Here is a 25,015-nt window from a genome sequence, read left to right as displayed (position 1 = left end):
AGGCTATTACAAACCTTTTTGTTCGGGCACATATTTTCTATATTTGTGGCAGGGCTCTGTCCCATTTTGTATTGGGCTTATCAATAGAGTTGCGATTGAGCTAGGTCCTATTCCGTCTGACTTTGGGCGTGAGAAACGAGGTACAGCCCCCGGACTGGTCGCCAGAGAAACAACCATTCACACTCACATTCACACCGATAGACAATTTAGGGCTCTATTTTCATGACTAGCACAAGTCCAGATATGCGTATTTAAAAAAAGGGTCTGTCTTCGCCTCGTGGGCGTGAACACAGCCAACTTTATTTGCCGCCAATCAAAGTGGCTTCTTTCATTCATTTTCTTTAAGGGACGCATAATGACGGTCTCGCGGGGAGTGAGCGATCTGTGCGTGACTGGAGCATTGTCACTTGGCTGGTAGGGCAAAAGACTGTGATTAAATACAGTATGAGTTGGATAATAACCACGGGCGACTTAAATACATTATTGTCCAGGGACCTCATGAATCTATCCCTAGCCATGCACGAAAAATGGCTATGGCTAAATGACGGCTTATCTTAAACCATGGGTCACATTCCTTTTCCGATAATCCAGGTCACAGAATGTTTCTTTCAAGATGGCCCAAAGAAGAAGTCAATTCTGCAGATCGCAGCTGTGCCAGTGACAAGCCAGGGCAGGCATTCTTCTCGCTCAACGCACCGGCACGCATCTCGAGTGGAGGTCATGGAAAAATATCCAAGTGTGTGCATGGCTGCGATAGACAGAAATTCCCAAACCTTTTGGCGATGGGTGATTGGACTGTTTTCACCCTCTCCCTATCAGCACTGCACAAACCCCCAAATTACAGTGCTCTGAAGTTCATGATTTATACGGAGTGTGATGGTGTGGCATCCTGTGAGGGGAAGTTTATAAAAGAGCAGTGATTGTGTCCTTTTAAGGCAACATTCCTGACGAGCACAGCGATGAGGGCGACAATGCTATTTGCTCACAGACTCTACAAGTCTGAACTTAACCACAATCACCATTATGTGCTCACGGGCTTTAAAGCCCGGTGACCTTGATGCTCACTAGAGAAAACCACAGTCGATCATAATGACAGTTTGCAACATTTCACAGAAAATAATTGTGTTTATATAGTTAAAAGGTGAATATTACCCACCCACCAGTTCCATTTCAGTTTTTATAGTGAGGGCTAAATATTTTTGTATTTGTTTTTTTTGGTTGTTGTTTTTTTTTTTCCATCATATAAGTTCCATCAGTCCCCTCCTTGAGCTGTCACCTTATCGTGGTGGAGTGGTTTGTGTGTCCCAATGATCCTAGGAGCTAAGTTGTCTGGGGCTTTATGCCCCTGGCAGGGTCACCCATGGCAAACAGGTCCTAGGTGAGGGACCAGACAAAGCACAGCTCCAAAAACCCCTATGATGACTAACAATTCCGGAAGACCGGACGCGGGTCACCAGGCCTGGAGGTGGGGCTCAAAGGCGAGCGCCTGGTGGCCGGGCCTGGACCCATGGGGCCCGGCCGGGCAGAGCCCGAAAGGGTAACGTGGGTCCCCCTTCCCATGTGCTAACCACCTGTGGGAGGGGCCAAAGGGGTCGGGTGCAGTGCGAGCTGGGCAGTGGGCTCCCTCTGCCTTCGGGTGGGGGTACGGGTCCTGACTGTTGCTTGTGCCTATGCACCAAACAACAGTTCAGAGTACCCACCCTTTTTGGAGACCTTGGAAGGGGTGCTGGAGAGCGCTCCCGCTGGGGACTCCATCGTTCTGCTGGGGGACTTCAATGCTCACGTGGGCAATGACAGTGAGACCTGGAAGGGCGTGATTGGGAGGAACGGCCCCCCCGATCAGAACCCGAGCGGTGTTCTGTTATTGGACTTCTGTGCTCATCACGGATTGTCCATAACGAACACCAAGTTCAAGCATAAGGGTGTACACACGTGCAATTGGCACCAGGACACCCTAAGTCGCAGTTCGATGATCGACTTTGTGGTCGTGTCATCGGACTTGCGGCCGCATGTCTTGGACACTCGGGTGAAGAGAGGGGCGGAGCTGTCAACTGATCACCACCTGGTGGTGACTTGGCTCCGATGGTGGGGGAAGATGCCGGTCCGACCTTGCAGGCCCAAACGTATTGTGAGGGTCTGCTGGGAACGTCTGGCAGAATCCTCTATCAGAAGGAGTTTCAACTCCCACCTCCGGCAGGAACTTCACCCACGTCTCGGGGGAGGCGGGGGACATTGAGTCCGAGTGGACCATGTTCCGCGCCTCTATTGCAGAGGAGGCCGACCAGAGCTGTGGCCGTAAGGTAGTCGGTGACTGACGTGGCGGCATTTCCCGAACACGTTGGTGGACACCAACGGTGAGGAATGCCGTCAAGCTGAAGAAGGAGTCCTATCGGGCCTTTTTGGCCTTTTTGGCCAAGGCTGCCTTTTGTCACCGATTCTGTTCATAACTTTTATAGACAGAATTTATAGACGCAGCCGAGGCGTAGAGGGGGTCCGGTTTGGTGGCCTCAGAATTGCATCTCTGCTTTTTGCAGATGATGTGGTTCTGTTCGCTTCATCAAGCGGTGACCTCCAATTCTCACTGGAGCGGTTCGCAGCCAAGTGTGAAGTGGCTGGCATGAGAATCAGCACCTCCAAATCGGAGACCATGGTCCTCAGTCGGAAAAGGGTGGCGTGCCCTCTCCAGGTCGGGAATGAGATCCTGCCCCAAGTGGAGGAGTTCAAGTATCTTGGGGTCTTGTTCACGAGTGAGGGAAGAATGGAACGGGAGATTGACAGGCGGATCGGTGCAGCGTCTGATGTGGACTTTGTATCGGTCCGTTGTGGTAAAGAAGGAGCTAAGCCGAAAGGCTAAGCTCTCCCTTAGCGATAGGGTGAGAAGCTGAGTCATCCGGGAGGATCTCAGAGTAGAGTTGCTGCTCCTCCACATCGAGAGGAATACTGCAGATTGGTGGATGGATGGATGAAAACACCCTAAAAGTGTTACGCTTACCAGTTCAACCAAAATTGCTCTGGGAAAACTATGCCTCAAAAGTAAAAAAAACCTGTAGTTCAAAACGTCCCAGTAATGGAAAATCGGATAATTGGAAATTGAATCATAGAATGCAATGGAATCTTATTGGGACACAGAAAAGGGTCTGGCTTCTCAGTTGACGTTGGGCGAGAGGCGGGGGAAACTTTGAACTGGTCGCCAGCTAATCGCAGGGCACATATACAAACAAACATTCACGCTCACAGTATGGACACCTTTCAGCAAACATGGATGTTTGCATGTGAGGAAGACGGTGATATACTATATCACAGTATATTTATTCAGTTGGTTTTTTTTGAACCACCAATTGTTTTTTAGCTCAATGTTAAATATTGTGATCCAGAATGCTCCACACCAAATGAAACGTCAATTTTACAGATGTCATGTCTGTTTGGCAGTGTAACACATACTGTAGTGGTATCAGTCATAGTAAAGATAATTACAAACACCAACTTGAGATTCGAAACCTTCTTTTGCACGGTCTACCCCATAGTGAGCTCACTCAGTACATATGAGCAATGCAGTCGATTCAAATATGAATAAAATACTAATGACAATATTTTACCAATCAGGTTCCCCAGCCCTGCTCTTATGGTTATTGTTTTCTGATAAAAAAAAAATTTGGTGAGTGAGTTAATCAGATGAAAAATGCTATGGGATGGAATGTAACTAATCAGATGAATCCATCATAAAATTTTGCAGTTTCACTGGGTTACACAATATCTAAAGCCATTAATGTGACAATAATTTAAACATAGCAGTCACAGGAAGACATGATTTACTTTCCATTTTACTTTCCATATTAGTTCCTACTTCTGCAAAACCTCATGTGAACATCTGCAAATTTGATTTGTGTATTTTTTTATATTGTTTTGGGTGATCATTTGTGCATCATTTAAAAACCTGTCACATACTTGTGATGGCCGATAGTCTCATAGTCTTTTACAACCACGTCGATGAATGAAGACGTGTCCAAGGCCAAGCCCTTTAAATCAAATTCCAGCCCCTGCAATGAGAAAAAAAGATGTCTGTTTAGCAAAGATGCTCTTCTACAAAAGGAGTCAAGTCTTCATTTCATTACACTATAAGTCTCACACAGCTGCCATGAACTGCACTCACTTCATTCCACACGGGATTTAGCTCATTGTCAACAGCTTTGGTCTTCTTCTTTTCACCTAGAATCACAAAGTTAACCTCGTTGGAAAAAGAATAGTGTCACTGCGGCATTATGCAACGGTGAAATCGCTACAGACACGATAGAGGAAACTCATTTTTCAAGTCATGAAATCACTTGAATAATTCTAAGTGGTATTATAAATTGGTATTATATGTTAAATTCAGATCATTATTGTATATTATGGTGTGTAGCATCTCGTTCAGTGGTTCTCAAACATTTTACACCAAGAACCAAAAACTCACAAAGGAAAATATATATATATATATATATTTACTATTGTAAACCACTGTAACATCATGCACAGTTTGAACATTAACAAGGCAATTAAATATAGGACAATTAAAAAAAACTATACTTGATGATTCTATTAAAAATGTATCACACATCAATGTTAAACAAAATATTTAAATCAACATTCAGAAACAAACAATTCGAAAGCAATTGTATCAAACTTGAAAGTTAAATACAACAGAACTGTACTTTGGAAATGATTGTTTTGTGTGCCACTAGAGGGAGTCCACGTACCACTAGTGGTACACATACCACACATTGAGAATAAATGATTTCATTAACAAGGCCACAATGGCCAAAGGAGTTACTTCCCTTATCTTGGTCACAATATTCACTTGGAACTCAAGAAAAAGTTGCTTAAATTTAACTAAACATAACTAAAATATAGAATGACATAGACTACACTTTTGTAAAGATGAAATTAAATCTAATTACGGCTATTATATAGTATTTTTGTGCATAGCATCTAATTAATAAAGCCATAATGGACAAACCGGTATTTACATCATCATGATAACAATATTCACTTTAAACTCGAGCAAAATATCCATAAACTGCACAAACTGTACATTAAAGGTAACTAAAAGGTAGGATGATATACTTACAAAAAAAAAAATAGAACGCCAGCGTTAAGTTATTGATACACCACCTTTCCCCTATGTAAAGTCATTCATAATATCTCACCTCTAAACACAACAGAAGCAAATGGATCAGGGTTGCCCAGTTTCTTTTTGGGGATCCCGCACGCAGACTCAACAATTACCCGCAACATGTTTGAGAGTAAGTCCACAATGTATTCTCAGAGGAGGAGGACCATATTCCTTAGAGTCGAGTAAAAGGACTAAAATGAACAGAAGTGAAGAGGAGACTACAGGAGGAGGAGGAGGAGGAAGAGGAGGAGGGCGACCTCGTTTGTGAGTCACAACAGGCTGACTGAAGCAAAGCAACCAATAAAACAGTACTTAACTAGATCTGTACTTCGCCTCAGTATTAATTTTTCTGACAACTCTTTACTTTTTCTCCCTTTATTTGAACAGATATCTGAACATACCCCTCCTTACTTTGTCAAAATAGGCGTGTTACTTTCTCCAACCTCCATGGATGTGGGGGGGGAAAAAAGAAGTAAACCACAGTTGAGATTATGATTGATTGGTTTTTGGGACCGAAATACAAAAAAAAAATAATAATCAGGGACAGTGGTGACATGTTTTTGTTGTTTGATGATAATAGATCAACAGATTAATAGAAGCAAGATATTCCCCATCCATGGCCTTATTTAAGAAACTGTTTGACGTTGTCAGCTTCAAGAATGATTAGTGGTGAATTCTTCTAACTTTCAATAATTATCCGTCTAATCTGAAAAATCACATACCGTTGTTGATAGCATTAGCTAATTTAGCATTTTTTAATTCGTCCGTTCACAACGTGTAATGTATCTTTTTCAGTAATTATGAGCTAATTCAGCATTTTTGTCATTACTCCCTTTACAACATGATGTGTATTTTTTGGGCTTATCATATGCTGTTTTAGCATTTTTTTAAATTATTTTTTTGTCAGTCAGCCCACAATGTGTGGTGATTTTTTTTCAGTTGTTATCATTAGCTATCTTATTTAGCTTTTTGTTGTTGTTGTCTTGAGCTAATTTAGCTTTTTTGTGTTAGCATAAAAGCCTGAGCCAACGTGAGCTCGGTAGCTCAAGTTAAAACGTCGAGAGAGAAAAAAAAAATCTAACTTTTTTGTTGTGCTATTTCACGTGAGTACATTTCAGAGTCTATACTTTTACTTTAGTAAAAGAGTGGAATCATTTTTTACTAGTCCTTTTTTTTTACTCCAGTACCTCCAATTCAGTACATAGGGTGAATACTTTTGCCACCTCTTCAATAAAACAATACAAGAATAATAATAAATGCCAACATAGCGTCCTACGCCTCCTGTTTATCGTTATATTTTCTATTAAGCTTCTTGTTTTTGTTTAACCCTGTTTTTGTTACGCTATTGCTGCAATTATAATTCCCTCGCGCCTCCCAGTGGTGATATGCTGCGTTCTAGGACTATGAGAAATATGATATTTTCTACACTTACAGCGATAAAACGCGCACACACGTCTACCTCTCCGTAAACTACAGGTATATATACTTGATTCGATGTACAACTATCACTAAATACAAAGTCTATTATCATATTCGTGGATGGACACCAGCGAATCACTGTAATAATTCCGAGTCTACTCGAAGGCGCCCATAACGTCTCTCACAACCTTCCTGCTCTTTGAGGCAAACGTTACATTTACTGTAAATTATCTCTCATCTTCGCCGAAGAGGTCGATAAAATCGACCTGCTACGCGTTTGCCACAACATTAGACCCCTTTTTCTTGTATTTTATGACAGGTAACCGCATTTTTGGGGGGTCATATTACTGGGACAATTACAAAAAATATATATATACATTTTAAACGTAAACACGTAGTTTAAGCTAGCTACCATTGTAACGTACAGTAGTGCTCTGTTAGCTTAAATTTATTTTGGGATTCTTTGATATATTATTGAAGTTTCTCTTGGGGGGAAAATGCAGCAACGAGTTATAACACCAATTATGAGTAGGAAGCTTGGAACATTTTTAAAGGCTTGTGCTGCAGTTAGTACATATTAGAATGTACTCAGCTATATAGCTACTAGTTTTCTTCTCTCATTCCTGTGTATTGCAAAAAATGTTTTTTTTGCAATCAACATGTAGGAGATGTCCTGCGACAAACGTATGAATCTGTGGGAAAAGCCCAATCCATCTCTCAGTAGGAGCGTCAATCTGAAGGAGTGGACCATCATGTCTACTGCAAAGGTATCTGATTTAATTTTACCCCACACAAAAATCAGATTTCAAGTTTAGTTCTGAGCGTTAACACTGCATCACTGTCCGTGAAAATAATGCAAATATGTGTGTGAAAAAGTTTTGCAAAAAAAAGTTAAACATTGAATAGTTGGACATGGCATGTGTGTTCAAAAGTTTAGAGCAGGTCAAATTAAATTCACCTGTAAAGGTTTGAGGGTATTTTAAGTTCATCCTGAAATTTCATACAAAAGCCTTATATGCCTAAATTTTTGTGAGTATGTCAGATTGTTGAAGATTAAAGGCCCTTTCACTCTGCACTTAACCCAGCGCAACACCGCTATTCAAATGTTCAATTCCAGTGAGAGAGATGGTGATGGTCATTTCAGAGTGAAAACAGTAAGAGATTTCATTCGAGTTCTACAGTGAAAACAGCATGTCCCAGTGTCCAGAGGTGTGGGATACAAGACCGAAGACGCACTGTCACATGGTAAAAAAATAAACTGCTCAGCTTGAAGTACCCCTTGAAGCGGTCTTCGTGGAGCTGTAGGTCCCGGTCGAGGCTAAACTCCCCCAGATCCTGCCGTGCCACAATCGGGTCAACTCCTCCTTCTCCTTATTACAAGTAAAGCCAGAACTTTCTGTTGAAAAATGGTGACAAATGTGGCCCACGTTCTGTCCAAACCAGCAGGAAAAGACATCAGGCTGCTTCCTGTTCAGTCGCTTCACAACCAGTGCCAAATATGGGCAAATATGCACCGTGCCGCTGTCGTCCCTGCACCATCCAGTGCATCCACCTTAATTTCGCACCCCATCCAGCTTTTTCATACACTTGACTCATGTAGAGTGCAACCTGCAAGTTTCAAATGTGGCTATATCACTGCTTTTGCAACGTACAGTATAAACGGGCAATGTCTTTGGCAACAGTCAGCACGATAGCCTTCGACTCTGCCTTTCTTGTGGAAAACAATGTGAAAATGATTGCGCTCATGTTGCCTGTTTCTTAGAAGTCAAAGTCACTCGTCACTGTTTAAAAATAGTCACTTAGAGAGGTGGAAAAAGTCAGCGACCAAATTGCTGACTTGCTTTTGGAGACTAACTCCTCTCTGTTTGCAGCTATGTTGTTAGTGGAAGCAGATGACGTCAGTGGCAACCCACTTTGAACTACAGAAGCTGCAAAAACAAAAAAGCAAACAATCGTCCTGATACGTAAACTCGATGGATAATATTGATCGGCAGACGCGATTAGCGTCGCAGACATCGTGTTGTCAGTGCTTTTAACACTAGAATTGATCAGTTTGAACAGTGAAGGCACATGACGTGATCATTGGCCTGCATTGAACACACTCAAGAGGCTCTGTGTAAACGTATTGATTCATTCTTGTGTTTGCATTCATTAACTATCCAGGCAATAATGCTGACTCTGTGTTGCAATGTCCAGCTAATGTTGCCCAGCTGTGAGGCTGTTTTCCTCAAATGCTGGCCTCCGCTTTAATGGAAACCAGTTCACACCACTAGATGGTAGTCTCGTTTTAAAAAAATATTTTTCTATACACTCCTGTATTGGCATGGGCCAGCAAAAAGATGACATAGAGCATGATTGGAGTGATTTGTAGCGATTTCACAAACAGTCAGATTTAGATCTGGCCTGAAAACCTGATTGTTCACTGCTGCGTTTTCAGGACTCAAAAGTATTATTTCACCATTTTCTTTTTTGTGTGTGATTTTAGCTTGATTTGCATCCTTTAATGCTGTGTTTCTCCAATTTCTCTAATTTCATGCACAGTTTCAACATTAACAATGCCCTTAATTATAGGGGGAAAATACATAATGATTACATTAAAAGGTATTGCACATATTTGAAACCTAAATAAAAGTTTACACTCAAACGATTCTTGAAAGATTACATGCAAATGTATGGTACTTACTATGGTAGAAATTATAAATACAAGTGAAATCTCTATTGATTTATCTTGTGCATGAATGTGTCTATACAAATAAACTTGACTTCCTTCATTGTGGCATGTTAGCCATTATTTAGTAATTTGTTCTTTCAGACATAATATACAATGTTTTTGCTTGTTTGTTTGTTTTTTAATGTTTTAGGATGATGCTTCAGATGAGCAGTTCTCAAGTGATGTTGCAGTGCTCCAAAAGAGTCTCAAAAATGTACGTAACATTTTGCTTTATATCAGGCGTGGGCAACCTAATAATAATAATACTCATTGCCTTAGTAGATTGCCTCGATTCAGCCTTTCGATATTACCATGGATGACTGAGAAGCGACACAGACAATAAAAAAGCAATTTTTAGCAAGCACATTGGTGCTATGCTAACACATAATGGAAAATGCCATAGACATGCTCAGGATTAGCATCGATAATTGCTATTTATAACAATTTAAGAAACAAATATTTGAGCACGAACTGTGGAATAACACATGTAGACAGACAATATAACAATACTCACAGTCATATATTCTTTTATCCTCTGCGAAAAACTAACAATATTATTGCACCTTACTGAGTCACTGAGAGTAGTGATGATACTTGTTGTGTTTGTAGGACAGTATTATACTGCACCCAGGTGGCCAAGGCAGGCACACCAGAAGGAACAGCACAATAAATTAAATTGAAGTGATGCACAAACTGATTCATTATTTCAATTCCATTCATTCATTATTACATTCTTCATAATTACATAATTATGTTGTTACTCATGTTTTTTTTCTAAAGTACAATATAATAGAGTGCTAGTTTCCTTATCAAAAACACACATTTTTCCATAGATTTTTTTTTTGGGCGGGGGGGTCAGGGATTAATGGCAATTCTATTACTTTCCATGACGAAAGATGATTTATAATATGAGTATTTTGAGTCAAAAGCCTGCTTACGGATGGCATTAAACTTGTATCTCATGGCGCCACTGTAGTTGAGTGCACAGATGCACACTAAACAAAAAAAAAAGCACTTAATTTGATTATTTACAGCACATTGGTTGCACATGATTAAAATGTGGCAAACTAACATAATTTTCCCCTCTTCTCCTTGAAAATAATGGACTAACACATGTATGTTAAGCACACTATTGTCATGTGCTACTGATGTACATATTCAAATTAGGCGAATTCAACGGCTTTTTTTTTCGGTGTAGTTGCTGATTCTTTATTCTTTTGGGAGCATTTTTACACGCTACCTCACTGCCTTCTTATTATGCGCTTCTCATTGTCGGTTTCACTTGTCCCTCTCCCCGAAACCAAGGCCTTGGCCAAGAACCACCAGTGGCTGGCTTATGACCAGCAGCGAGAAGCCTACGTTAGGACAGTCGTGGACAGAATGCTGTGGCTGGACAAGCAGCTGGACCAGGCCGTCCGGGCCCAGTTATCGCAGCACAATAAGGAGCATTCAGAGGGTAAGACACAAGGCGAAGTGTCACCAAACGCGGAACCCGCCGCACGGTGACAACAACGAGATCTGTTAAGATGTTTGTGTTTGTGTCCCTGCTCGCAGCAGAGGAGAGAGTAAGCCAGATGAAGGAGCACTTTGAAAGCCTGGTGGTGATTGGTCGAGACAACCTGGTGATACTCAAGCAGCAGCTCGACGTCACCCTCCATGACCTGGCAAACGCCAAAATTAGGTGCGTCACTGGAAACATTGATGGCGCGATCCACAGTACAGGATTTTTATGCACACAGGTGCATCTTATACATGTATATAATACTGTGTGGAAAGCTGTGTTTATTTCAGTAGTTCATCCACCAATCCAGCCATCCATTTTCTTCACCGCTTATCCTCACTAGGGTCGTGGGCGTGCTGGAGCCTATCCCAGCTATCTTCGGGCGTTGAGGCGGGGTACACCCTGAACCGGTCGCCAGCCAATCGCAGGGCACACATAAACAAACCACCATTCGTACTCACATTCACACCTACAGACAATTTAGAGTCTTCAGTCAACCTAACATGCAGGTTTTTGGGTTGTGGGAGGAAAGCGGAGTACCCGGAGAAAACCCACGCAGGCATGGGGAGAACATGCAAACTCCACACAGGCGGGGCCGGGATGTGAACCCCGGTCCTCAGAACTGCGAGGGAGATGTGCTCGTCCACCGTGCCGCCTTCAGTAGTTCAATTCAAAGTAATTCTCATATTTTATATGCAGGGTGAGTCAAAAGTAGTTTATATACGTTTTTCTTTCCCATTTTTTATCTTCAGGTCTGCTTTTTTACTGGCATCTTTTCACTCCATCCTGACAATCCTTGCCTCCTTCGTCCCTTCCTTCTCAGACCCGCTTTTTATTCATGCATCTCTGCCTCTTTTCTTCTTTCCTTGGCTTAATTGTACTTTTCTGCCTTCTGTCTGTCCTTCCACCTCACACCTGCTGTGTTCTTCTTTCTTCCATCCTACTTTTATTCTTTCCCCTTCCTTCCTTCCTTCCTTCCTTCCTTCCTTCCTTCAGACCCACTATATTTACTTCACATCCTATGCTAAAACCTACTTTTCTGTCCTACCTTTGTTTCTACCTACCCTCCTTCTTTTCTGACCTTTTTCCTGCATTCCTTTTTTACCCGACAGATTTTTTCCTGGTATCTTTTCCTTCCTGACCTCCTCCCTGACTGTCTTCCTTCCCTCAACCCTACTTTTTATTCATGTGTCCTTACATCCTCCCTTCTTTTGCTTAAACCTGTTTTTCTGACTCTGTACCTTCCTTCCCTCCTTCATCACAACGATTCTTTTTCATGCTTTCTTACATGGTTCAAATCTGTCTTCCTCCCTCACCTTCTTCTTTCCACCTCAGACCTGCTTTTTTTACTTTCCTTCATTCCATCAGACCATCCTTTCTTCTTTCACTCAGACCCACCTTTTATTTTGTATCCTTCCTATCTTTGCTTGAAACTCCTTTTCTACTTTCCCTCCTTTGGTACGTGTCCAATACTGCTTTAGAATCCACGTTCTTTGTTTTTGACTCAAATTATTTGGCATTATTCAGGGTAGCTGTAAAAGTATAAGTTAATTTAAAAATGTATCCACTTTGTACAACTATACACACACTCACTGTCGATTCATTAACCACATAGGAATTAAAAACATACTTATTAATAATAATTTACTTATTTCTATATTTATTTTTTATGAAATATTCAAATTTCTTGAAATGTTGATTTATGGGTTTTTGAAGGCTGTAGGCTATAATCATCAACATTATACAAAATGAAACATTATATAATACTGTAGTGAGTCTACATGATATATGAGTGTCAAATGAATGTGCAGGTACGAGGAAAAGGAGATTGAAGCCAATGACCTCATGCAGCAGCTCCAGCGTTGCGCCGTGGAGAAAGAGCAGATGATGGACGAGATGAAAGCGCTCCAGTGGAAACTGGACGAGGAGACGCGGCGCACCGCTAATTTGGAGAAACAGGTGCGCTGGAGCCTCTACCACAATTGGTAGACTAAGCATTTTTTCTGTATCCTGGTGAAAGTGTATGTATGTAAGGGACCTGCACATGACCGCACACCGTTTTCCCCCAAACCTCACACTGTAGCATTGCTTGGAAAGTTCAAAAATAAGTTAGCCGCCATCACCAGTCTCACCAATCGACACGGAAATGAGCGGATATGTCTATCACAATAGGACACACACAAAAGTCCCAAGGACTTATGTCCGAAATTGAATAGGAAGTCGGCCATTTTGGACAATTCCCACTACTTGTACTTTGATGGACTCCTACTAGGGAATTCACCCAAATGTGCCCCAATTGGCAGCAGGTGTCCTAGACAAATGGATGATGCTAATTGTTTTTTGCGTACGCCATGTAATATGAAGCATGGCGTCAAAGTTTGATATCATTTCAAGAATTCGTCAAGTAAAGGGTAGTGCGAGGGCCTGTTCATTGCTGTTCAAAGCTTTCATTTGTATTATTGTTAACTGCTATTTGTGGGAAATAGGGAAGGAGCCCCGCTGCAAATAGAAAAAAAAGAAAGTCATTGACACTCCCCTTAAACACTTGAATATCGTTTCAAACTCCTCTTACATTAGCCTTGAAATATAAATGGTTTACAGATGTTTTTGAGGTTTAGGTTTTTAGTTCCACCTGAAAATACAAAGCTGTTTCACTTTAACGTACTGTCCGACTGTAACACCAATTACGACTTTCCTATTTAGCCGGCACGATAGCTGGCACCATCGTCTGGCCTTTTATGGTGTGACAGAAAGAGCACACAAAAAAAACGCAAATAGGTGAATTTGTGAAGAGCAAACCGCGGCTACGCGGGGGTTCTTTTATCCTTATAAAACCTTTAGTAACTGGAGATACAGGAATACTTAACTGTCATACACATTTAAAAGTATGGTATGTTACCAACGTATTAAAAAAATGAAATAAAACTTAACTCCTCACCCTTAGATGAACCGTGACAGCGTTGTAACGAAGTGGAGACGGAGGCAGGCTGAGAGTCCGCTGCATGCATTGATTTTGACTCATACTAGTGTAAAAATAAGCTGGTCACCTTATAATAGAACTGCCTCGCAGTTCAGAGGTCGTGGGTTCAAATCTGGGCTCCAGCCTTGCTGTGTGGCGTTTGCATGTTCGCCCTTTGTCTGCGTGGGTTTTCTCTGAGTACTCCGGTTTCCTCCCGTAATCCAAGGATGACAGGTTAATTAAACACTAAATTATCCGTAGGTGTGAATGGTTGTTTGTCTGTATGTGCCCTGGCTGGCGACCAGTTGAGGGTATACCCCGCCTCTTGCCCAAAGTCAGCTGGGATAGGCTCCAGCAGACCCACGACCCGAGTGGGGATAAGCGGTATGGAGAATGGATGGATGGATGGATACTCACCCTTTAATGACCCGGGACAGCAGTGCAGTGACAAGTCAACTCAGAGGACGGAAGGAAGGAAAGAGTTCAGAAAAGGAGGGATTGTGGGGACAAAGGAAACAAGAGAGAAAAGTTTGTTCCAGCGAAAGAAGGATGAACGTAAGGTGAGTCCCTTCACATCAAGATGAACCCACAGCTGACTTTGCAACTTACCTTCCATTCTTCTTATTATTGATGTCTACTTCAAATAGTCGCTCAATGTATTATTATTATACATTTTTTATTTATTTATTTTTTATTTTTATTTTTTTTTGCCATGGTCCACTTCAGTTGCTTTCGGCCACATAGCCCGGTGTCCAGCAGGCCAAAGTCGGTTTAAAATCTACGTGAGAAGACGAGTGCTAATTGTTTGTTTTGGTCTCAGTCTTCTCTCTTTCAGAGCTTCATGATAAAGCGCAATAATGCCAGCCAGGACAAGATCGCAGACCTGGAGGGACAGGTATGACGCCTCCCTAAAGCCGAGTACCAACATGAGGGAAACATTTGCCCACTCTGGTGAAATGCTTTTAGGTCCATAGTTCCTCCCAGGACCTTGAAGATGAAATGGAGAACTGTTCGTATTTGAAGAGACAGCTGGTCAGAGTTGTCAATATGCTGCGAAGAAGCGACGACCAACTGGCATTCTATGAAAAGGTTTGTTTCAATGTTTTCTTACATAGAAGAAGAAGAAGAATCATCTTTTATTGTCATGAACATGCATGCATGCACATGAAATTTGTTCTCTGCGTTTAACCCATCACAGTGAACACATACACATGTTAGTGGAACACACTGGAGCAGGGGGCAGCTGAAGCGCCCGGGGAGCATTTCGGGGTATCAGTGTCTTGCTCAAGGACACCACAGCCGTGAGTCCGGGGATGTTGACGTTGATGTTGATGGTCCAGTCGGGGTTTTGAACCTAGGTCCCCCACGGTGGCAGGCGATGATCTTAACCATTGGGCCACAGCTGCCCCGCATACAGTACAGTGGTACCTTGATTTAGGAGTGCACAAACTTCCATTTATGAGCGTGGTTGTTTCTCTTCTTTGTGTTGTGAGCCAAATTGGAGGTGCAACCTAAAGTTGTTTTTTTCTGTGGTTGTATTAACTATTTCTGATCTCCTGTAATCAGAGAAAGCAGCGGGAGGAAGACTACAGGAAGGAGGAGGAGGAGCCTATCTATGTAGAAATGAAACCCTGCTGGACATCATCACCCAATGACAGTAGCTTGGATAGAAGCTCCCTGGACTGCCCCCGTTGTCAGATCCGGTGTCCTATCAGTCAGTACCGGCAGATGATGGACCACCTGGAAGTCTGCCTCAACTGAGCCAAGCCTCAAACACCCTGAGGTTTTCCAACTCTTCACGTTGTGAGTTGTTCAAGTTTGGATGCGCACCCACTATCTTCTCTTGTGGTCTGTTCGTGCGCTTTAGTTATCAGTTAAAAAATGTATAAATCAATTCATGTGACACTTTGACATGCTATTCCTCACACTGATCAGATCAGATGAATAGCTCAAAACAACTTGTCTCAAGTAATCCCTTTTCGGGACTGTTTAAGGGCACAGATTGTTGCGAGCCAACAATATGGGACAATGACTGGGCAGGCAGTGGTGCATCACGCGTTAACAACGTAGCTCCTCAATCAAATAGAGGCAACAATAATGTATGTTTTATTAATAAATTGATAATATTGCCACTGTCCAATGTAAACCACATGTTCAGAATTTTTTTTTTTCTTAATAAAAAGGAAACACCTGCTGACACTAGCAATCAAACGCACAGCCTCTGTGAGAAATCCTGGCTAATACTGTCAACTTTACCTTTGACTCTGACTCTCCTTTTACTACAGATTTAAAAAAGAAAAGAAAATTCACTTTTTTTTCATAGACAAATGCATTGGGTACGCTACACAGTTTATTTCAAATTCAAAACATAAAAAGAAATGTATCACATTTGTGAATCATTTACAGAAAGTGAAGAAAACTAAAAAGTAAAGAAAAGTAGTGGGCCATATGTCTGCATTAAGTCCCCGCTGAAGCTCCAGGTACCAAATGTACAGGCCGCCACAGAGGTCAAGGATTTCCAGATGTCATTCTGTTGATGCCATAACTCAGCTATCATTATCCGTGATGGGATTGACTCCCAGTCAAATGTCAAGTGGCTGGATTTGCACGGTAAGAAACCTGATGGGCTTTAAGACGCCTGCTTCACGGTCATAAGCGCACGCTGGGATCCCCTTAACCAGTAAGCCACTGGTTGCCGTCTGTTTCCCTGGCGGGAGAAAGCGGGAACTGGATAACACCTCAGTAGGGGAGTCGTACCGTCACATGTTCACTGCTCTTCCAAGAGCATCTTTGTGCAGCTTCACAACAGGATTCTAACTCAAGGAGTAAAAAAATGGGAGACAAAGACACCGTGGAGAAATTCTTGGACAACAACCTCCAGTTTGCCAAGGAGTACTACGACAAGAAGGTTAAGGCTGATATCATTGCGCCCGCCTTCGACAACCAGGTGCAGGTCCTCGTATAAGGAAGCCACCACCATCCAGGAAGCAGAGTTCATGTTCGAGCTGGTCAAGGAGATGCAAGGTATTGGACCGCTGGAGAATCGCGCTGCTGGTCCAGGCGGACTGCTGCAGCTACCTTGGCTACCGGGCGCGCAACAGGACACCCGAGCTGTCCACTGTCCTCTACGACGTGACGTACAATTACCCCTTCGACAAGAACCTGGTCAACCCCAACGTGGAGATTGTTTTCCCCATGGACATGGGGATGGTCAGGTGGACAGCGCACTCCAAGAAGCTGCAGAATATTGCCGACCTGAACAAGGCGAGTTTATCCCAAAAAAGTTATTGCGAAATGGCGTCATTCGAGAGTTTACATCATCTTCTTCTGTGTGTGTACTTCAAGGACTCTCATTTCAGCGACTTTGTGGACAAACAAACCAAATACACCACCAAATGCATGATGACCGCTCCCATCTTGAGCGGAAAGGAGCCCATCGGCGTTGTCATGGCGTTCAACAAGCAGGGCGCTGATGCCTTCTCAAAGAGCGATCAGGAGGTGAGTGTACTGCACTCACTGGCCATTCACAGAATGAGATTCAACACAAGAGTTGCATCAAAAATGAGCAGGAAGTACAAAGTCCTAACCTTCAAGTTTTGAGCAAGTCCAAGGTTACTGTGGTAGAAGTCGAGTCCCCACTAAATTTCAAACAAGTTGAGTCAATAGATTACTCGGGTTCATGATCCTGTAAAGTGAATTCAGAGATTTGTTTCAGAATACATTCAACATTTTTGGAAAATAATTGCTGCAAACAAAGACTGAAAATTATGTAGTCCTCAATTGTGATGAGAAGTTAGCTCTTAGGCAGCTAGCTAGCTAGTTACACCCTGAAAATACAGCTTCCCTTCGGATAATCTGCTGGTGTGGTCACTTGATTGCACGCAGACAAAGACGAAAGAGCTCGGAAAAAACAAGTCCAACGTGACAGCCAGCGTGCGGACAGGGTGCCTTGCGCTTTTGCGGCCACATTTGAGCGCCTCATTGTTGCAGCATGGAAAAGCCCCCGTGACATATATTCCAGGCATATATCTAACTTGATGCAGATATGTTTTTATTAAATACAAATTATCCAAATTTAATCAGCGCTTCGTCCATGGTACTTTCTTCATGAGGTGGCTTCTTCATAGCCTACTAGTGTGCTGCCAGGTTTCCACGCACTACACAAAACTGAACCTGTCTTTCAAAAACAAAACAAATGGCTATCTTGAAAATGCAGACTTTCAAATGTAAACTGATAAGACTTGTCAAGTCATGTAGTTCTAGTCAAAGCCAAGTCAGGTCTTATTAATACCAAGTCAAAGTCAAGTCAAGTCAACTCGTTAAAGTTTTAGCCAACCTCGTCCCAAGTCCTAAAATTGGCGGCTAACAGTCAGGTCCATAACTATTGGGACATTAACACAATTCTCATGTTTTTGTCTCGAAACACAACCACAACGGATTTGAAATGAACAAGATATTCTCGAACTACAGACTTTCACCTTTAATTTGAGGGTATTTACATCCAAATTAGGTAAATGGTATGGGAATTACAACAGTTTGTACAACCCCAATTCCATTGACGTTGTGTTAAACATAAATAAGAACAGAATACAATGATTTGCAAAGCATGTTCAACCTATATTTAATTGAATACATTACAAAGACAAAATATTGAATGTTCAAACTGACAAACTTGATTGTTTTTAGCAAATCATCATTAACTTAGAATTTGATGGCTGCAAACCGTTCCAAAAAAGCTGGGACAGGTGGCAAAAAAGACTGAGGAAGTTGAGGAATGCTCATCAAACACCTGTTTGGAACATCCCACAGGTGAACAGGATAATTGGGAACATAATTGGGTAGAAAAGGAGCTTCCCTGAATTGCTCAGTCATTCACAAGCAAAGATGGGGCGAGGTTCACCTCTTTGTGAAAAAGTGCGTGAGAAAATAGTCGAACAGTTTAAGGACAATGTTCCTCAACGTACAATTGCAAGGCATTTAGGGATTTCATCATCTACGGTCCATAATATCATCAAAAGGTTCAGAGAATCTGGAGAAATCACTGCATGGAAGCGGCAAGGCCGAAAACCAACATCGAATGCCCGTGACCTTCGATCCCTCAGGCGGCACTGCATCAAAAACCGACATCAATGTGTAAAGGATATCACCACATGGGCTCAGGAACACTTCAGAAAACCAATGTCACTAAATACAATTCGGCGCTACATCCGTAAGTGCAACTTGAAACAAAGCAAAAGCCATTTATCAACAACACCCAGAAACGCCGCCGGCTTCTCTGGGCCCGAGCTCATCTAAGATGGAGTGATGCAAAGTGGGAAAGTCTTCTGTGGTCCGACGAGTCCGCATTTCAAATTGTTTTCGGAAATTGTAGACGTTGTATGCTCCGGGCCAAAGAGGAAAAGAACCATCCAGACTGTTACGGACACTTGTTCTTGGGTCATTTTCCCTTCAATTATTATTTTTTTCAGCAAGTAAAATACATGCTCAATCGGATTCAGGTCAGGTGATTGACTTGCCCATTGTATAATATTTCGCCTCTTTGCTTTAAAAAACTATTTGGTTGCTTACGCTGTCCAATGAGTTCTGAAGCATTTGGCTGAATATGAGCAGATAATATTGGCTGCCAATGGAACTGGTCACCTTGTATTTATTGATAATGTGACTGCTGACCAAAGCATCAGAATGAATTCTGAAGTCTTTCGGGCATTATTATGTGTTAAACAAACAAGGGGACCCTTGTTGTAAAGCGGTACCAAAACTCTCCCTGTAAATTCCCAATGTTGTGCAGATGTCCCTCATGAAATGACTCGAGCTTCAGCGACTTCCCGCTGTCCGAGGTCGAGCTCATCATGTGCGGCATCCGCTGCTTCTTCGAGTTGTGGGTGGTCGAGAAGTTTAAAGTCCCGGCAGAGGTAACAACTATCTGTCACTCTCAATTGCAGTTTCTCCAACAACCCCACCAGGAAGGAGATCATCATGTAAATGATTAATGGAGCCCCAACATATTTTTTTTTCTTCTTGTATGACAAATAATAACAGATTATATCATAGGGCTCATATTGTGTGACTAGCGCAAATCTAAGGCTGCACTTGGTGTAACCCAGCGAGGTTTTGGTTCTTTGCTGGCTAAAAGTGGGATGTCTGCGCTGGTGCAGCCGACCGACTTCATGCATGTCCAATCAGTCGGTCTTCTCTCATTCCCTTAAAAGCAGCGCAATAGTCTCACATGGAGATGTCTCTATATAATAATCATATAATTAAATGACAATAAGAGCTAGTAAAATGATGGATAGAAATACCACTGACGTGATCTGGTGTCTTCGCTTAGTGTCAGAATGATAATATGTTTTTGTTTCAACTTCTTGAGCCAACAAAGGATAGAAATCAAGTCCGTGTCTTCACTGTGTCAGAATTCACTGAGAGTCAGAATTATCTTCTCTACTTCTTTTGCTAATTATGGACGTAAATCATGCTGAAGTGTTTTGTTGTCTTCACTTAGTACGAGAACGATCTTCCTTTCTTGTTTCTGCTCCTTCCTAAGCCAACAATGGACTGTCTCCACTTAGTCTCAGAATTACTGTAAATGTGTTCTTTGTTGATCCAGCTTTAGCCAACAATGCATAATGCTGATTGTCTTCACTTAGTGTCTTTTATTATCTTCTTATTTCCTCTTCTTTACCCTATGATGGATGGAAATCATATTGACACATTTTGTTATTTCCAGTTATTGTCAAAATTATCAGCTTCTCTATTTAGCCAAGAATGGAAACAAATGATCTTTTCAGTCATTAATGTATCCACTTTTTGTGACATTTCTGTTTGTTGGTGTGCCGTGAGATTTTTCAATTGTAAAATATGTTCCTTGGCTCCATAAAAGTTGGAAATCACTGCTCTAATCAGATCGTGTATTCTAAGGTCAAACCAACATTACAACATGACAGAAATAACTTACTGTAATTAAATTACTTCACCCACACCGAAACATTAGGGCATGATTCGACAGAATGGCGGCATGTTTACGTCCAAGCGTTTGTGGTACCGCTATCTTGCTAGGCTACATAACATTGTATTGCCTGCTTGTGAGCTGTATCGTATTAAAAGTACGTGAACATACTTCAAGCAAGCCTTAAACGAACATCCTCTCCTGAGCATCGGTGACCACCAACACACGTTTTTCCCCATTTGTCCTTATAACAGCGTTGTCGCCACAGTAACGAGTGTATCCTGTCGCATTTGAGTTGACAAGATAAAGCCCGATGATCGTAAAAAACGGGATGCGGCGGTATCGGAATACAAGATTTTATTGCAGTAGTCTGACATAGTGCAATCGTGAAAGAGCAAATTTGTCTCATAGTCCCACACCGCCGAGGTTTCTTTTTTTAAAAAAATTTTTTTTTTTTTTTAAATAACTTCTTTGGCCGTCAGATATTTACAGTATGAAGGCCCTCGCACGTGATATGCGAAGGACTGGCGGAGAGATACCATCCTTCAACAAGTACTACGTCAAAAGACACGTGACAAGGCTAAAAAGAAACTATCTTTTGGATTCAAATATACTGTGCACGCGGCGATGCGGAGTAAATATCTCGGCGAATTTTGACTTTAAAGCCGATCAGCATAAAATGCTAAATATCGGCCGATACCGATCAGCCCGATCAAATTGGTGTAAAGTCTAGTGTCTATGTGCGTGTCCTGGTGAAAATGTACAGTATAGGGACATACAGTGACATACAGTACATACAATACGACCTCCACCCCAAAACTCACGAAGTGGCTTTGCTTGGAAAGCTACAAAAACATTCAAGAGAATGCTGAAGAGCACTCACGCGTTTCTCTTCACCTAATTTAGTTTTTGGTTTTTTTTACTTTTATTATCCATACTTGTAACTATTTCTTCCACATTTCTCAACTTATTCAAACATGTGAATATTTATTCACGAAATGATCAACATTCATATCCAAATTTTTCACATGAAAAATAAGGGAACTGTTTTCCAAATTTCCCAAATTCACATATGTTTCATTTTTCCACATTCTTACACTAAAATTCCTCAAGAAGAAATATTTGACACATTTACCTTCTCCGTCCACATTTCTCGACCGATTCAAACCGTTCTCACATTGCGCATTTCAACAATTCACTTCATTCAACAGCATTTCAGTTCAGCAACACCTCCTCAGCATTCACATGCAGTTTCGACAAGAATTGACAATTCTAGTTTGTTGTTTTCGGTGTAATTCTCGGGGTCGTTGCCGAGCACAAGACGAAAAATGCACAAGTGTTCCATTCATGTGCACTGCACTCTTCACCTTTGCTTCGTCTTTGACCTCAGTTGAGAAGACGAGCAGATGTTGTTGTGCGTCATATTGGGAGAAAGAGCTCGAGCGTTTTTCTCTTTTTCCTGCTGCTATAATCCACCCAGTTTGGGGAATGTTATCAACAACATTCAAACATTTCAAAAATCTTTTATGTACCTTGCAATGGAAATTTATCAGAGCAGGCTGATACATGTGAACAGATAATCATGTTTTGATGAAGCAGCATATGGCTCATTGTCCAGGTGTGTTTGAATAAGTTTCAATGTTTTTCAAGCATGTGAGCTGGGTAAAAAATGTGTTTTTTTCAAATGAAATACTCACTTAGATGAAATTGGCTCCGACACGTGATGATTTAAACACGTGAATATATTTTATCATTAGATAAAATTCATCTTCAATCAATAAAAGGTTTCCGAACAACAATAGGATATCCGAGTGTCAAGAAAGTTCATGGACAGTTGTGTTCTGTAGTGTTTCTTCTTCTGTTGCACTGTCACGACTCGCCGCCTTCACGTCCTGTGTTCTCCATGTAGCTCATTAAAAATCACATTTGTCCATTATTGTTATTCTCCTTCTGGGCTTAGATAGTCTCTCTCTCGCTCCTCTACATGCATAGTCATAGTGTTATTCCTCTTGTCCTCCGGCCTAAACCCCCCCCCCCCCCCCGAGTGCTCATAAGGCCTTGAATGCCACAGGCTCAATTGCGTTATCATGATAAACAGACACAGGATATGAAATGTAATCTCATTAGGGACAAGGAAGCTTGGAATGCAACTTGTAGTTAAAAAGAGAAATCTAAATCTGCTATCCTAATACTAACATATTATGCGAAACGCCATAGATGGGCTAATGTAAATTAGCATAGATTTTACGGTAATTATAAACCAAACAACTACTACTTTAACACTTGGAGCAGCATCGCATACGAACGGAGCAAACCACGTGGTACTACACTGAATACTCTAAATTCGGACTTGCCTCCATATGTAAAATCCATCACTTAAAAATCTGGAAACACTGTAAATGGCGATTTTTGTGAATGGTGTACCTAATGTTTGGACCACAATCTTTTACTAAGCTTTGCTCTGGTAGGATGACATGATTTTGGGAACAAAGGCAGACAATTAACCTGTTCTTTGTTTCTGTGGGGGAGTGGGGGTTATTGCACTGAGGCACACACGCCAGCTGTCACTATGACAAGGGGCATTCCCCACACACCACAGGGGCAACACGGGGGCCGGTCAGTCCATTAGTCGTCATGGAAACCATGCATGGAAAATCAAGCAGAAAATATGTGAAATGTGTTTGCATAAAGGCAGGAAATACCTTTTGACAGTGAGTGGAAAGCTTTGTGCACATTTGATGAATACAAGCACTCCCTAATAGATAGATGGGCTATTGGTGTTCGCTATTGATTTTGACGGGGTTTCCTGCCCTCTTCTCACGTCTTTTATTGATCTGAAGTAAACATAGAGACAGTATTGTGATACAGTATGGATACTGACATTGATACTGACACTTTGTATTGCTATTTGGGTAGATCAAAACGGCCCAAAAAAAAAAAAAACACAGATCAGATCTCCCACTTCTGCTCGACAGTAGTGTGCGATACACAAAATTTGGTTTTGAACTGATAACAGTGAATGCAAGACCAGTACAGCAGATACTGATGCCGATGTTATGTATAAAGGAATAAGATGTTTTAAGAATTAAGGTGGCTACATAATCAAATTGCAAAATCTGAACAAATTTTCATGACCTTTAAGTGCTTTTTTTGTTGTAAGACTATCTATTAGTTGAAAACCCAGGACCGAATTCAGTCAAAGCTTGCAGGTAAATCAGGTGCAGGTATATCAACATCAATATCAACATCTATAACCCTAATTCCAATGAAGTTGGGACGTTGTGTTAAACAGAATACAATGATTTGCAAATCATGTTCAACCTATATTTAATTGAATACACTACAAAGACAAGCAATTTCATGTTCAAACTGATCAACTTGATTGTTTTAGCAAATAATCATTAAGTTGGAATTTTATGGATGCAACATAATTGATATTATGATATTCACACGATATATGACACATGATATTCACAACATTGTGAATATCAACATCAACACTGGTTTTAAACATATGGATTGATTTCGCCACCAGTCTAAATGACATGAATGTTCACACTGGTTCAATCAATATCGGTATTGATCCACCCATCACTAGAAAACTGAAAAGCATTTTCACACAGTTACGACCAACTTTGGTATCCACAATTAGATGGATCTGCCCTCCAGTCTAAATGACATGCATTTTCACACTAGTATCATCAAATATCACTATCAATGTTGATATTGTTATCTGGATTGACCAGCCCACCACTGATATCAATAACTTAAGGATGATGATCCCGATATCTGGATTGATCCACCAACCATTAGAAATGGCGCTATCAATCAACATCAATGTCAATATCACTATCTGTATTGATCCACCCACCAGTGGGAACGACATGCAGCTCCACACTGATATCATGGAATATTAACTTTGATATCAATAACTGGTTTGATGAGAAATGACAGGCATTTTCACACTGATATCAAATAATACCAACATGATGGCTATCTAGATGGATCCATCCACATGCAATGTCACACTTTCACTCAACACTATCATTGTTGGTATGACATACATATACAGTAGATCTGTTATTATTATTATTATTATTTACAAGCCGGCGTCAATGTCAATGTTGGAATCGACATCTGGAAATGACACATTTTCAAACAATATCAACGTTATGATTGCTCTATGGATCCACCCACCAGTGGAAATCATATGCATTTTCAAAGTGATATCAAACAATCTAAACCTTATGGACTGCTGTATCGATCCACCCACCAGTGGAAATGACATGCATTTTCTCCAGCTGATTCACCACGGAGATGACACCTCCTCCTCT

The 25,015-nt window shown here is 41.4% G+C and overlaps 2 protein-coding genes across 13 annotated transcripts in view; one reads left to right on the top strand and one right to left on the bottom strand.

Annotated features, from left to right (window-relative positions):
• myofl (myoferlin like) overlaps positions 1-5,422 on the bottom strand; it is a 31,058-nt gene extending 25,636 nt beyond the window's left edge. For all 5 annotated transcript variants that reach the window (XR_009790917.1, XR_009790918.1, XM_061790756.1 and 2 more), the window contains exons 1-3: positions 5,184-5,422; positions 4,151-4,206; positions 3,946-4,037 (exon numbers count right to left, since the gene is read on the bottom strand). Coding sequence is in view for 3 of the 5 variants with exons in the window: in XM_061790756.1 (XP_061646740.1) it covers positions 3,946-4,037; positions 4,151-4,206; positions 5,184-5,271 (236 nt within the window). In the remaining 2 variants the exon portion in view is untranslated. The remainder of the gene's footprint in view (positions 1-3,945; positions 4,038-4,150; positions 4,207-5,183) is intronic.
• A 159-nt stretch (positions 5,423-5,581) lies between these two features.
• On the top strand, positions 5,582-15,944 carry LOC133486109 (centrosomal protein of 55 kDa-like). Of its 8 annotated transcripts, none has more exons than XM_061790772.1 (10): positions 5,582-6,252; positions 7,234-7,335; positions 9,430-9,492; positions 10,584-10,734; positions 10,833-10,959; positions 12,591-12,738; positions 14,074-14,298; positions 14,559-14,633; positions 14,705-14,827; positions 15,305-15,944. In XM_061790772.1, exons 2-10 carry the CDS (start codon positions 7,237-7,239, stop codon positions 15,497-15,499), a joined length of 1,206 nt encoding a protein of 401 aa, XP_061646756.1. In that variant the 5' UTR covers positions 5,582-6,252; positions 7,234-7,236; the 3' UTR covers positions 15,500-15,944. The 8 variants fall into 8 exon arrangements, with proteins under 8 accessions (XP_061646756.1, XP_061646757.1, XP_061646758.1 ...); XM_061790773.1 differs by lacking the exon at positions 5,582-6,252 and adding an exon at positions 6,438-6,625; XM_061790774.1 differs by lacking the exon at positions 5,582-6,252 and adding an exon at positions 6,744-6,887 and having other exon boundaries at positions 10,836-10,959.
• The last annotated feature ends 9,071 nt before the right edge of the window (positions 15,945-25,015 follow it).

The sequence above is a fragment of the Phyllopteryx taeniolatus genome, chromosome 11 (genome assembly GCF_024500385.1).
Source record: "Phyllopteryx taeniolatus isolate TA_2022b chromosome 11, UOR_Ptae_1.2, whole genome shotgun sequence".
Lineage (NCBI taxonomy): Eukaryota > Metazoa > Chordata > Actinopteri > Syngnathiformes > Syngnathidae > Phyllopteryx > Phyllopteryx taeniolatus.
The sequence above is the reverse complement of the archived record's forward strand: the minus strand, read 5'-3'. Positions and strand labels throughout refer to the sequence as shown.